This window comes from Diaporthe citri (genome assembly GCF_014595645.1).
Source record: "Diaporthe citri strain NFHF-8-4 chromosome Unknown scaffold_7, whole genome shotgun sequence".
NCBI lineage: Eukaryota > Fungi > Ascomycota > Sordariomycetes > Diaporthales > Diaporthaceae > Diaporthe > Diaporthe citri.
Genome location: NW_025064852.1, coordinates 2719214 through 2732834, shown reverse-complemented (window position 1 = coordinate 2732834; position 13621 = coordinate 2719214). Strand labels below are relative to the sequence as shown.

At 58.6% G+C, this 13621-nt stretch overlaps 3 protein-coding genes across 3 annotated transcripts; 2 read left to right on the top strand and 1 right to left on the bottom strand.

Annotated features, from left to right (window-relative positions):
* Positions 1–2966: 2966 nt before the first annotated feature.
* INS49_013941 (uncharacterized protein) lies at positions 2967–4655 on the top strand (the record flags this gene model as incomplete). Its single annotated transcript, XM_043174633.1, has 2 exons — positions 2967–3491; positions 3570–4655. 2 exons carry the CDS (start codon positions 2967–2969, stop codon positions 4653–4655), a joined length of 1611 nt encoding a protein of 536 aa, XP_043021578.1.
* A 752-nt stretch (positions 4656–5407) lies between these two features.
* INS49_013940 (uncharacterized protein) lies at positions 5408–6512 on the bottom strand (the record flags this gene model as incomplete). Its single annotated transcript, XM_043174632.1, has 3 exons — positions 5408–5811; positions 5868–6136; positions 6217–6512. The coding sequence occupies 3 exons, from the start codon at positions 6510–6512 to the stop codon at positions 5408–5410; spliced, it is 969 nt and encodes a 322-aa protein (XP_043021577.1).
* A 2159-nt stretch (positions 6513–8671) lies between these two features.
* On the top strand, positions 8672–12865 carry INS49_013939 (uncharacterized protein; the record flags this gene model as incomplete). The annotated part of the gene is made up of 3 exons (XM_043174631.1): positions 8672–10525; positions 10583–11659; positions 11786–12865. 3 exons carry the CDS (start codon positions 8672–8674, stop codon positions 12863–12865), a joined length of 4011 nt encoding a protein of 1336 aa, XP_043021576.1.
* Between the last annotated feature and the right edge of the window lie 756 nt (positions 12866–13621).

The window sequence follows — 13621 nt, the reverse complement described above, 5'->3', positions numbered from 1 at the left end:
GTGGAGGACGCCGTGCAAGCTTCAGGTCTTTGAGCCGCCCCATGTTGATCTTGGGTATTGCGGTGGTGAGCGTATGGAACTGACCGGAGTTGAGGAGGATGTCCAAAGAATAAAGTCTTGTTTGACGGCCGACAGGGAGCAGATCTTTCAACACCGCAGACGAACACGTCGCGTTCCCGCGTAACCCTTGCGCACAGCCAGGGAACCGACGCGTAAAGTTGGAGACCGACAAGCTCACCAATCGTTCTGGGGGAGAAGGGAACGCACATGGTTTCGGAGGGGGTACACTGGTCAGGGGTGGCAAGGAATAAAGCCGTGTTACTACTTTCACTCGAAAGTGTTGAGAATTTAGGCTCTCGCTTATCCTTGGGAACCTCCGGCCGTTGTACTGTGTGGTCTCATCCCCCCACAAGGACATGAAGCCCAGCCTCATTTAGGGGAGGGCACACAGAAAAGAAACTCTCTCTCAGGACCATCGTTTTCACCGCCATTGAGTTGGTGCATCGTGCGGGTGTTGGTTCTGGGGGTATTGCTGGGGAGCGGAAGTACGCGGAGGGTTTCCTCCCAGAAAAAGCAACAACGAAACGAGTGTGGACAAAAGACCCTGCGGGCCAAGGAGTAGATGTCGACAGCCGTGCCTTGACGAGCTGCAGAGCAAACGAATAATCTCGGCATCACCTGCATATATCCGGCCACTTCGATCTTGGTGGATCTCACGCGTTCCTGAGTGACTCGACGCGTCCAAACGCCCGCAGAGCGTAAGAGGTAGGCAACCAGGGGTGAACGATCATCAGAGGTCTACTTGACTCTCAATGTGGCAGGCGTGGAACAGATCACGTTCCCGAGGCACTCTGCGTGCCCTTTTGCACCGTGATATGATCGTGTGGCGTCGGGCCGTCTTGCTGTCATCCCATGCACGCGCCGAGGTTGATTTCATGCAGGGGACGAAGCCCTGCATACGACCCGATGTGGAAAGCTAACCACCCAGGTGTGACAGCTCAAATTGACAGGTTGTCACGAGATCCCGTCTGCAAAAGCAAACGAAACTCTAGAGAACAAGGCGCGCGACTGCAGAACAGCTGCAGTGAGGAAACGAGCCCAGCACCAGCTCCCGACGCCTGGTCGTGCTCTCGATTTCGAGCCGGCCCGCGCACACAAGACACTGAATCCTGGCTCCGATTGGCCTCACGTCTCATTTCATCCGCTGCGCAGAATAGAACCGCCGCGCGCATCGAGCGCGAGAGCTGGAGCGAGCCAGGGTTGAAGGCGAGACATCGACCCGTGCGCGGAACTCATCCGCGCTGCTCTGAGACCTGGGATACAAAAAGTATTGAGAGGTGTCCCTGCCCAGCGGCAGATAGACTACCACATGCAGAAAGGGCGCGATTGCGTAAAAAGCACGCCTGCCCCTCCGCTGGAAAGATCATCGTGAGCGGTACCATCATGCTCCCTTGGTCATCGCAAGCTGCTCACCGGACCTCGACCACAGCCCTTTGCACCGCTCAGGACAGGGAAGAGTGTATGGCGGCGAAGGACAACCTGTGTGACTTGGTCATGTCCAGCTTCTGCTCTTCTTCCCTAGCTTAGCATCTTGCAGCTCATTGCCAAGAGCCCGAAACCCAGTTCCTCCATCGTCGACGACCGGCTGAGGGAGTGAACTGGCGACGCGCCGTGCGAGGGGGCTGGCAAAGGGACTGAGCTGCATCGCGGTGCTGGAGGCCTGCATCAGTAGCATGCCAGCGGCAGGACAGACGTGGGTTGCAGGAGGAGGGCGGGGGAGGGGGGGGGACGATGGTTGCGTGCGAGAATCAATAGTGCACTTCGGCAGATGAAGAAGGGCTCTGTGAAGAACAGGTGTGACTGTGCCAGCTGACGATGGAATCAAGTGGCAGCCAGGCGAGGGACAGAGGCACAAGTGCTGAGGCAGCAATGTTGCCGTGTGGTCTATCGTGTACGTAAGACCAAAAAGTCGATGAGCAGCAGTTCGACTCAGGTTGCAGCCAGAGGCCCGGCACGCTGGGCGATGCAGGGCCGGCGTCGAGGGTGGCAGTCGCCGAAAGGTTATTTCAGAAGCCGCATGAACAAGCAGTGAGCGCATTACGCCATTTTTATTCGATCTTTACTCGATAGTTACTCGATCAAAACTGGTGAGGCTATCGCCAGGCCGAGGCTGTTCCGAAAGCGGAAGGACAGACAACCGTGGGCCCCTGCCGCCGGTACTGAGTAAGCCTCAAGACGTTGAGTGAGCCGGTCCTGATTAACCCGACGCAGAGGTTAGCGGGCCCATTGGGACGGGCGTGGCCCAATGGTGCTGCGCTGATAAGCAAGCAGGGGCCTCCTGGCTACACGGTCTTTGTCGGGCGCTCCTTGCCCCTGATAACGAACGGTAGCCGTCCAGCCGTCCCGACGCCTTTTTTGGTGCCCGCGGAAACACGAGAATGGCCGGCCTAGAAGGCCGGACACGGCCGAATCTAACCTATGCACCTACTAGGTCGATGGCCCAGACAGAGAGACTGGCGGTATGGGCGCTGACGAGAGAACTCGCGACGACGGTCTGGACAACAGCATGTGCTGCCATGTGGGGAGCATTCGGTGGTCCCAGGAGAGAGAGAGTGAGCCATGCTTGCAACGGCCAACTCAGACCTCTCTTTTCCTCGCTCTCTCTTCCGACAAGTTAGGTCCACGGTCAACCTCTCACATGCTCGCTGTCTCTTGCCCATCCCAAGCATTGTCGTCGTCTTGTGGTCCCCTTTGTGCCTTATCTACTGCAAGATAAGCCGTCTGCCCCGAGCACACACCCATCCCACCTCACACATCCCAGTCTTGTCCCTCCTGATAAGGACCTGACTCTGGCAGACTGGGTTGCTTTCCTCCGTCCTTGATCTCACCGTTCATTCCTAAACTTCAGACTATCCTTCTTTCCGAAACTGGTCCTGTCCGTCCTGTTAGCCTGAACAACCGTCAAGATGACCGTTTCTACCACCTCATCTTCCTCTGAGCCCTTGACTGTGTTGGTGTCAACTCGCGCGGTGCTCACCTTGCCTGGTGATGGCCTTATCTTGTCACCAGCAACCATATCAGCCTCCCCTTCCACGGGCAAGATCGTCTCCATAGTCCCAGAAGTACTCCCGCCCTCCTCCTTCCCATCTTCAACCACATACGTGGACCATGGCTCGAAGGTCCTCCTACCGGGCCTGGTGGACGCCCACGTTCACTTGAACGAGCCTGGACGGACAGAATGGGAGGGTTTCGCTACCGGAACACGCGCTGCGGCGTCTGGGGGCGTGACGACTGTGATTGACATGCCCTTAAATGCGATCCCGCCAACCACGACGGTTCGGGGCTTCGAGGAGAAGTTGGCCGCCAGCCAGGGGCAGTGCTGGGTCGATGTCGGTTTCTATGGTGGTGTGATTCCTGGCAACGCAGATCAGTTGGTCCCGCTGGTGGAGATGGGTGTGCGAGGGTTCAAGGGCTTCCTGATCGAGAGTGGTGTAAGTGCTTCCAGGTGGGATACGGTTGTGTGGGATGCGAGACAAGTGGTGTCTTTTTACTGATAAGACGGTCTTCAGGTTGACGAGTTCCCTTGCATCTCCTCCACCGATATCGAGCAGGCCATGCTCGCCCTCGCCGGGCGTCCCACGACCCTCATGTTCCACGCCGAGATGATTCCTCCCATCAGCGATAGCGTGGGAGACGCCGTCCAGGCATCAGAACCACCACTCGCCCCCACAGGCCAGCTAACGTCCTACGACACCTTCCTCGACTCGCGGCCGCCTGTTTTCGAGACGTGCGCGGTAGAGGAGATCCTGTCGCTAGCCCATCTGGCGCCACAGCTGCACCTGCACATTGTGCACCTGTCGGCGACAGAGTGCATCCCCATCCTGAAGCAGGCGAGGAAGAACGGGGTCAACATCACAGCAGAGACGTGCTTCCACTACCTGGGTCTCGCCTCCGAGGACGTCGAGGACGGTGACACTCGTCACAAGTGCTGCCCGCCCATCCGGTCACGCATCAACCAGGCCGGCCTGTGGGAGGAGCTGTGCGCGGATCCCAGCGACAGCGTGATCAGGACCATCGTCTCGGACCACAGTCCCTGCACGCCGGAGCTGAAGCTCCTGCCGGGCCACCTTCAGCAGCAGCAGCACGCCGGTGCCGTCGACACCATCCAGGGAACGCTGATGCACTCGGACTCGGGCGTCGACGTCACCATGCCGGGCGAGGAGGAGGCCAAGGCCGACACGGGCGCCGGCGACTTCTTCGCCGCGTGGGGCGGCATCTCGTCCGTGGGGCTGGGGCTGCCGATCCTTCACACGACGGCCAAGGCGGGTAACAGGCCGCTTGATATCGTTGACATCGTGCGGCTGTGCTCGCAGGCGACGGCGGCGCAGGTGGGGCTCTCGCACCGCAAGGGCGGGCTCAAGGTCGGGCTGGACGCGGACGTGTGCGTCTTCGACGACGCCGAGGAGTGGGTGCTCGGGTGCCGCGGCATGCACTGGAAGAACCGCTGCTCGCCGTGGGAAGGCAAGAGGTTCACGGGGCGCGTGAGGGAGACGTGGCTGCGCGGGCGGAAGGTGTATGAGCTCGGCGGCGCCAACAGCGGGTTCGTCAGCGGCGGTCCCGTCGGGAAGGCTATCGTCGAGAAGAGGACGGTCTAGGATGTAGCACGTGTGCATTTGCATGGAGGTTTCATTTTATAAGTAGGGCATGGCTGGGTCTCGGGCATCTCTCATAAGGCGTTGCTTTTGGCGGTTGATTGCATTGCGTCTGGAAGTCCTGGGGATGGGGGGTCAGGTGTTTGGGGAATGAGTGCACGTATATATATATCATAAGTCCAGAATGCATTTCTTGAATTTGACTTGTCGCTTTCTGAATGAGGTTGAGAGAAGAAATTGCGTGATGTGACGTGCAGTCAGAGTTGCGCCTCCTCATTGATGTGCAGTACGTGCGGCTGCTCCAAGCCCGACCCCTCGCGTTCCTCCCCCCCGTGACATGCAGTCGAGTGTCTTACAAGAGCGTAATAGAAACAAGGATCGGATGCGCCTCGACGCTCTACCCGGCGGCTTGTCCTTTGAAAATTTACACGTTCCCTTTCGCTGTCCAGAATATATAAGGCAGGTTTAATACTGCGTGACCGTCCGCTCTCATTCAGGCATAAATTTCATGTTAACCAGTCAGTCCAGTGGTAGCCGCTGGATGACGAGATCGCAAGGAAAACTCCTGCAAGCAACACATGCTCACGACAGATTCAGTTCCTATCTTCAGTTTCCAGAATTTAGGGTCAAGCACAAATTGGCAGCAATATGGATGTACGGGTATTTCATTGAGGTTTTTCCTACAGATCCGGACTTCCAATCCGTGTACAAAATTTCCCTGCCAAAAACACAAGACCAAATTCCTTTTTTAATTCTTAGAACTTGTTCTGGTTCGCATTCTGCATCAACATGGTGTTATCCGGCTTGTACTTCTTGGACACCAGGCGCACGTCGTACTCGACGTCCAGCACGGCGCCGTTCTTCTCGTCCTTGACGGGGTTGAAGTAGAGCAGCAGGTCGGGCTTGACGGCGCAGGCGGTGTCGGTCTCGAGGTACTGGTCGTCGCTGGGGTACAGCTGGGCGGTGACGCCGACGTAGTCGTCGTGCGTGACCATCATGTGGATGTGCGCGGGCCGGTAGGGGTGGCGGCCCATGATGCGGAGGAGCTCGGCCGAGGGGCCCGACGTGTCGATGGCGTACTCGGTCGGCTTGAGGCAGTAGAACCAGAACTTGCCGTCTGCGTCGGTGCGGAACTTGCCGCGGAGGTTGTGTCGGGTTTCTGAAGACAAAACAAGGTCAGTGGGTGCGTCTGATGCTGCGAGGCAGGCAACGTACGGTTCTCAGGGTCAAAGACGTCGTATTTGCCGTTCGTGCTGGCCTGCCACATGTCGAAGACGGCGTTGGGGATGCCCTTGCCCGTCTCGGCGTCCTTGATGACGCCGTGGAAGAAGGTGAGCTGCCCATCCGGGGGCATGTTCTGGACTACGCTGGCGCCGTTCTCCCGGAAGGGCGTCTCGGGCGACCAGAAGGGCCCGAGGATGGTGGATGATGTGGGCTCGGCGCCATTGGCGGCCGAGATCTTGTGGTTGATCTCGTCGACGAGTCTGGACACATGGTTCTTGTTTAGGTACGGAAGTCGAATGGAGGGGTAGACTCCTCGTCCAAAACAGCTAGGGCGACTCACGATTCAACGCCGAGGATGTCGCACACGCGCCATGCCTCGTTGCGGTTCTTCTTGTAGGCCTGGCCGATGGCGTTTACGTAATTGACTCCGATGATCCACTCGTCCTGCTTCAGCTCAACGTCCCTGCAGAAGTCGTGCAGATGCCGGATCAGCGACGACAGGATCTCCCTGTGCCTGGGCTGTGTCTCTGGGCTCATCAGGTCGATGACATGTTGTGTGAAGTTTGGGTCGAATTTGCTGTTGTTGCCATTGGTGGCGCTGTGGCCGTTGGTGCCATTGGTGGCGCTGGAAGCCATGGTGGCGGTAGTATGTGCTACAGATGGCGGGGTTCCGCGGGGAATATTGGGTCGTACAGATCGTGGGTGATGGGTGTGCAGCAGGTGGGAGTGAGGCTTCAAAGTCTTGGTGATTACACGGGTCGCGCAGACACGGCGCAGAGGAGGAGCAGGTTCAAAGAGCTTGGGGGATCTCTGGAGGATGATGGGGTTTGGATTTAGTCTCATGGTCACTACTACGGGGGAAGGAGGGCTTCCATGGCATTAAGTAGACTAGGGTAGACTAGGCTCGCTTCCGACTGCTGAAGATCGAAAGCCCGGGGTCGTATGACGCGGCAGAGTGGGCGGCAGCGAAGGGTCCACGGTGGCAGACGAGCTCGGTATTTCACCCGGGGCCAAGGCATGAGGGGGTAAACTTCGATCCGGCCCGCCGCGATGGCCTCGAGGGGCGAAAGACAGACAGCCGTCCGGAGAACCCGCCGTCGCAATCTCGATGCCGGCACCTCTCTGGCCTCATGAAAATAAATGTGACCGAAACATGATGCGTGATTATCACTCAAGGCTGGACCGCGGAGTTTGCATATATGCCCGACCGAGTCTGTCGTCGGAGGGGTTTACCAATTAGGAATGCACGCAACTCGCGACACACGAGAAACACCCCTCATCAAGGTTTCGAGGTCTGCTCAGAACAGACAGGCTACCAGACCACCGCCGCTGTCTCTGCACAAAACAATTCTCCGGACATTTCCAGATGCAGTCCTTCTCTGCACAATTTACCTGACTAGCTGCAGACCTGCGTAAATCACTTACGCGCTCGCGGGCAATGTTGCCATATTTTCGCGAGAATGCTTAGCCGCGGGGATTCCGGTTGACGCGGGCCAATGCAGTAAGTGCAAGATGCGATGACCTGGGCCGACAGAGAGGGCCGACCAGGAGCTGGCTGGAGTCGGTTTTTGGAGGTCCCCTCATTCCTCTTTCCGCGCTGGCTTCCGCGGTGGGTAATTGTAAACCGTAGGCTCTTCATAGGCCGGCCATAGAGGGGCACTCAGCGGGCACTCATTGCTTCTCTGTGCCTGTGAAATCTGGGGCAAATACTCCGTGCTGGTAGGTGTGAACCCCCCCCTCGTTTCCCCCATCCCCCACCCCCACCTCCCCGCCCAGAGCAGCCAGGTTGGTCTCACCCCAAGCACCATGTCTTTATCTTATCAGCGAGGGTCTTACTTAAAGTCGTGTTCGGAACACCAGCCGAAAACGAATGCTGTGCCTTGACATTCCTGTTCAAGCGAAAACTCAATGGTTCGCCTGCTGTGTCACGGTCCACGAGATCTGCAGATTGAGTTTGGGCGAGCCGCAGTCAACAGCCATCATCATCACCTGAACACTGGCTGACGCATGGCACTGGCCTTGACGCATGCAGTGCAGATGCACATGCAGTGCTCCTTTCTGACCCGACCCCGAGGCCCCCAAAGATCTTAGCCGCCCTACTACAACTAGGTAGACGCTGCAGATAGAGTTTTGTTCTGGAAGAAAAGAAGGCCGTATGATGCTATTCGTCCAAGATGCGGGGACGAACTTCGGGATGGAAACATCCCATGTCGGCACAACACAAATGCCTGTTTGCAAACATCTCGATACTATCAATTCCGTCTTCTCATTTGCCAGTCTCGTCTCCCAGTGGCTCGCTCAGGTCGCACGCCGGTGGTGTCCAGACCCTTGGTCCAGGATCCGGGCCAAGAAATCCACCAACTCGGCAAAAGTCCAGGCCTGCGGTTCGCAAGTGCGGATGCCACATGCGAGCGTGCTTTATACTATGCAGCGTTACACTCATCAAGGCCCAGAAGTGCCAAAGCGGTATGGTGGCATAAGCCATTCCTCGCTTATGTTTTTTTAATGGGCCCATCGGCTCCTTTTCGTTTTCGTTCCTGGGGCCATGTGATTCCTTCTTGTTCACGGACTGCTTACGATGTAGAAATACTGGTGCCTTGTTGGATTGACCACCAGGAATCTCGCTCGTAATGTTCTGACCCAAGAGGCGACACCAATTGCCGGTATGCACACAGGCTCAAGTGCCTGCGCGACTTGACTCGACAGTTGCCGAGGTCAGTTCGAGTGCCATCTGCACCAGGACGAAGGTCTCTGTGGCACATTGTCCGGACCGATAGCCTTACGCGCTGGTCATCATGGACTCAACCCTCGCCAGTGAGCCGGGAGGCTCAGATGATACCGCGTCGCAGCCCCAGCATGACCGCCCGACCTCTGCCGTCCTGGACATGGACAAGATAGACAAAGTCGACCGTGCCAGCTCCGTCGCGACGAGCATGGACGTCCCGGCCGGCGGGCCCAATGCATACCATGTGTCTCTCGGTGTGGGCAACCACCTGAGTCTCGACGATGTCGCGCCTGTGGATGTCCAGATTCGGAACCTCGATGTGACCGTGGATACCTCCCCTTCCGTCCTGGAGCCGGCGACATACCCGGCGCTGCTCAAGGACCGCTTCGGCGGCTCCAAGGCCAGGCCAGACCCATCATCGTATACCAAGGACCTCTTGTCATCCGTCTCGGCGTCCCTCGCCCCGGGCACACTGACCGCGATCCTGGGGGGCTCCGGCTCGGGCAAGACGACCCTGCTGAACACGGTATCCTCGCGCATATCCTCGTCCCGCCTCAGCCAGTCCGGGAGCATCCTCTTCAACTCCCAGCCGAGCATCGACGCCATCCGCTCCGCATACGTGACCCAGACCGACATTCTGCTGCCCACCCTGACGGCGCGGGAGACGCTGCAGTACTCGGCCGACCTGCGCCTCCCGCCGCCCTCAACGGCGGCCGAGCGGCGGCGCGTCGTGGAGGAGGTCATCATGGAGCTGGGGCTCAAGGAGGCGGCCGACACGCGCGTCGGGAGCACCACGCACCGCGGCCTGTCGGGCGGCGAGAAGCGGCGGGTGTCGATCGGCGTGCAGATGCTTGCGAACCCGAGCGTTCTGTTCCTCGACGAGCCCACCACGGGCCTCGACGCCAGCAGCGCCTTCCAGCTCGTCCGCACGCTCAAGAACCTCGCCGCCAAGGGGAGGACGGTCATCGTCACCATCCACCAGCCGCGCTCCGAGATCTGGGGCCTGTTCGACAACCTGATCCTTCTGTCGCGAGGTTCGCCCGTCTACTCGGGCCCCGTGGCCGAGTGTATTCCTTGGTTTGATGGGCTCGGCTTCAGGATGCCACCGTTCGTCAACCCGGCTGAGCACCTGGTCGACCTGGCGGCCGTGGACAACCGAACCCCTGAGCTAGAGGCCGAGAGCTTGGCGCGGGTGGAGCAGCTCAAGGGCGCGTGGGGAGAGGAGAACGAGAGGCGTTTCACGCCGACCGAGAAGAGTACGGAGGCACCAGCAGAGCGCGGCATGACGCTGAGGAGGCACACGAACGCGACCTCCTTCGCCCGCCAGATGCGCGTCATGACCTCGCGCACCTTCAAGACGACGTACCGCGACCCAATGGGAATGATGGCCGCCATAATGCAGGCCGTCATCATGGGGCTGTGCACGGGGTACATCTTCTACCAGCTTGGGCGGGACCAGGCGGGCATCCGGTCGCGGCAGGGCTTCCTCTACACGACGAGCGCGCTAGAGGGCTACCTCTTCCTCGTCTTCGAGGTGTACCGCCTGACGCAGGAGATCGGCGTCTTTGACCGTGAGCATAGCGAAGGGTGCGCGACGGCGCTGCCGTTCCTCGCATCTCGCCGCCTGGCCAGGTTCATCACGGAGGACTTGCCGGTTCCGCTCATCTTCGCCGTAATTAGCTACTGGATGGCAGGTCTGGACCAGGAGCCTTCCCGGTTCCTGACGTACTTTGGGATCGTGCTGCTCAACCATTATATTGCTGTAACGTGCGCGATGTGTTGCGTCACCGCCAGCAGGAACTTCCCCGGCGCAAGCTTGATCGCCAACTTGGCGTATACCCTGCAGTCGATGGCGTGTGGGTATTTTATACAGAGCAACAGCATCGCGGTGTGGCTGCGGTGGTTGAAGTACTTGACTTATACGGTGAGTCCCTTGTCTGTATTGTGACCGCTGGGTGACGTTTCATTGACATGGCAACAGTATTACATCTTCAGCGCCCTCTGCGGGAACGAGTTCCACGACTCGTTCTACGACTGCCCATATCCCGGCGGGGAGTCCAACCCCTCATGTGCTCCGTTCACCGGCGCATACATCATGAAATCCCTCGGCTTCCCAAAGGACTGGCTGAAAGCACCCATAGTCGTGGCGCTGGCTTTTGTAATCTTCTTTTACGTCCTGTCTTGGATCGGACTCACATTCGTCAAGAAGGAGATGACCATCGCGCGGGCCCGCGTGTCGGAGCACGACTTCTCCGCCGGCAAGGAAAAGCTGGCTGCGCGGTCGATCGAGGCGATCCGCACCATTGACGTCGGGCTAGACAAGTTCGCTCTCGACCTGGACAAGAGGTCGCCGTGGGGCAAGAAGCTGCCTAGGAAGACAATTCTGCACCCGGTGACGTCGACTTTCGAGGCGGGCAAGCTGAACGTGATCATGGGGCCCAGCGGCAGCGGCAAGACGTCTCTCCTGAACGCCATGGCGCTGCGGCTCAATAGCTCGCTCGGCACCAGGTACCGCCCGGCGGGCAAGTTGACGTTCAACGGCGCAGAGCCCTCCGACTCGGTCATTCGCTCGGTGTGCTCGTACGTCTGCCAGGATGACGACGCTCTCCTCCCGTCCCTCACTGTCCGCGAGACATTGCGCTTTGCGGCTGGGCTCCGCCTGCCCAGTTTCATGAGCAAGGCGGAGAAGAACCGCCGCGCCGAGGAGGTGCTGCTCAAGATGGGGCTGAAGGACTGTGCGGATAATCTCATCGGCAACGAGCTGGTTAAGGGTATTTCCGGTGGTGAGAAGCGCCGCGTGACGATTGCTGTTCAGATATTGACGGATCCTCGTATCTTGCTGTTGGACGAACCCACCAGTGGGCTGGATGCGTTCACGGCCAACTCGATCATGGAAGTCCTGCGTGGTCTTGCCGCTGAAGGCAGAACCCTGATCCTGTCGATCCACCAAGCCCGATCGGACTTGTTCTCCCACTTTGGGAACGTCTTACTGCTTGCCAGAGGTGGCAAGTCTGTGTATAGCGGAGCAGCTGGTGATATGTTGGGGTACTTCGCGCGGGTGTGGGCAAGGAATGTCCTCGCAATATCAATCCCGCCGATTTCGTTATGGATCTGATCACAGTTGACCTGCAACAACAAGGTCGGGAAGAGGAGACAAGGAGATCAGTCAACGTGCTGATCGAAGCGTGGGGGGAAGAACCTCAACAACCCCCAGACCTCTGATATCCATACGGTCGCGACCCAAGAGAGGCTGGAGCCCATCACCGAAGAGAAGACCAACGGGTCCCCACGGCCATCCCGAGACAACAACACCACCGCCCAGCAGGGCCAACCACGACGGTCCAACGGCAAGAGCCACCTCGCCACGCCCGCCGAGCTGGGCGCGCTCGTCCGCAAGCGAACCTCGTTCCTGACCTCGTTCCCGCTCCTCCTGCACCGCGCAACCATCAACTTCAGGCGGCAGCCGCCACTGATCCTGGCACGGCTGATGCAGGTGGTCGGGCTGGCGGTGGTGCTGACGGCCTTCTTTGCACCACTCAAGTCGGATTACACGTCGGTTCAGAACCGTGTCGGCTTCGTACAACAAGTCGGGTCCTTCTACTTCGTGGGGATGCTGCAGAACGTGGCCGTGTACCCAGCGGAGCGAGACGTCTTCTACCGCGAGCACGACGACGGCGCGTACGGGGTCGAGTCCTTCCTGCTGACGTACACGGCGCTCGAGCTCCCCTTCGAGGTGGTCTCGACGCTCCTCTATGGTGTACTAGCAGACCTGGCCGTCGGGTTCCCGCGCACGGCCGAGATGTACTTCGTGTGCGTGTTCGCGTGCTTCGGCATCGTCAGCTGCGGTGAGAGCCTGGGGATCATGTTTAACACCCTCTTCTCCGACCACACCGGCTTCGCTGTCACGCTGACCAGCATCCTGCTATCCGTCGCCAACATCATGGCGGGCATCATGAGCATCGACATGCCGCCGCTCTTCGACGCCTTCAACTACATCAGCCCCTGCCGGTATGCGGTGCGCGCCCTCGCGCCTGTCAGCCTGCGGGGCCAGCGGTTCAGCTGCGACGCGGACCAGACGCTGCCTGATGGGAGCTGCGTGCTTGGGACGGGGGAGCAGGTGCTGGACCTGTACAGGCTGGACGTGGATGTTGTGGTGAACATTGCTGCGCTAGCGGGGATCATCGTCGCTTATCGACTCGTTGCGTATCTGCTGCTGAGGCTGGTTCGTACGAAGTGGGAGAGGAAGGGGAAGGTGGTCAAGTAGAGACGAGGGTGCGATACCTTCTTTTCTTAATGTAATTCTTTGGGTTGAAGCTGGTATCCCTGGGCCTGGTAGCGTGATGTGCCTTGCTGGTTGGAAGGCGGGCAGGGGTAGCAAGTACTTCCATACAATCAGACTGAATTCACTGGTGACCCCCCCCCCACCCCACCCACCAAACCAACTCGTCCCCTCCTTAAGTAGGCAAAGCCATCCGACTTCCACCTCCCGAGCATGGCCACGAGTGTGTCTGGCGCAACTGTTTCAGGCTGCGGTCGCCTAGGAAGCTAATCGCTAGGTCTACAGTACTGCAATGACATCTCAAGGTGCCTTGTTCAATTCCTGGACTTGGCACTTCTGCTCCTCTTTTTTTTCCCTTTGCCTTTTTATTTTTGTTAAATCGCAAATTCGCACCTGCCAAAATGTAGAGGGTACACCGGTGCATCAACTCACGCCATAGCTGGCTGTAACGAAGCAGAGGATATCACCCAGGCCTAATTCCCCCATCTTCACCTAACACTCATACACCCAAGTTGAATTAGATGTGCAAATTAGGTGTATGGGTGTTAGGTGTGGGTATGGGAGTGGGTGTTGGGTGTTGGTGTTTGGGTGTGTAGGTGTTTAGGTGTTTGGGTGTGGGTGTTGGGTGGCGTGGCGATGTACCGATGTATCCCCCGTTTTTGCATCGTGAACAGCTACAGTAGTGTAGTAAGAACAAGTTTTATTTCAGTAAGTAGACTATCCCTAGACGACCTCAGAATC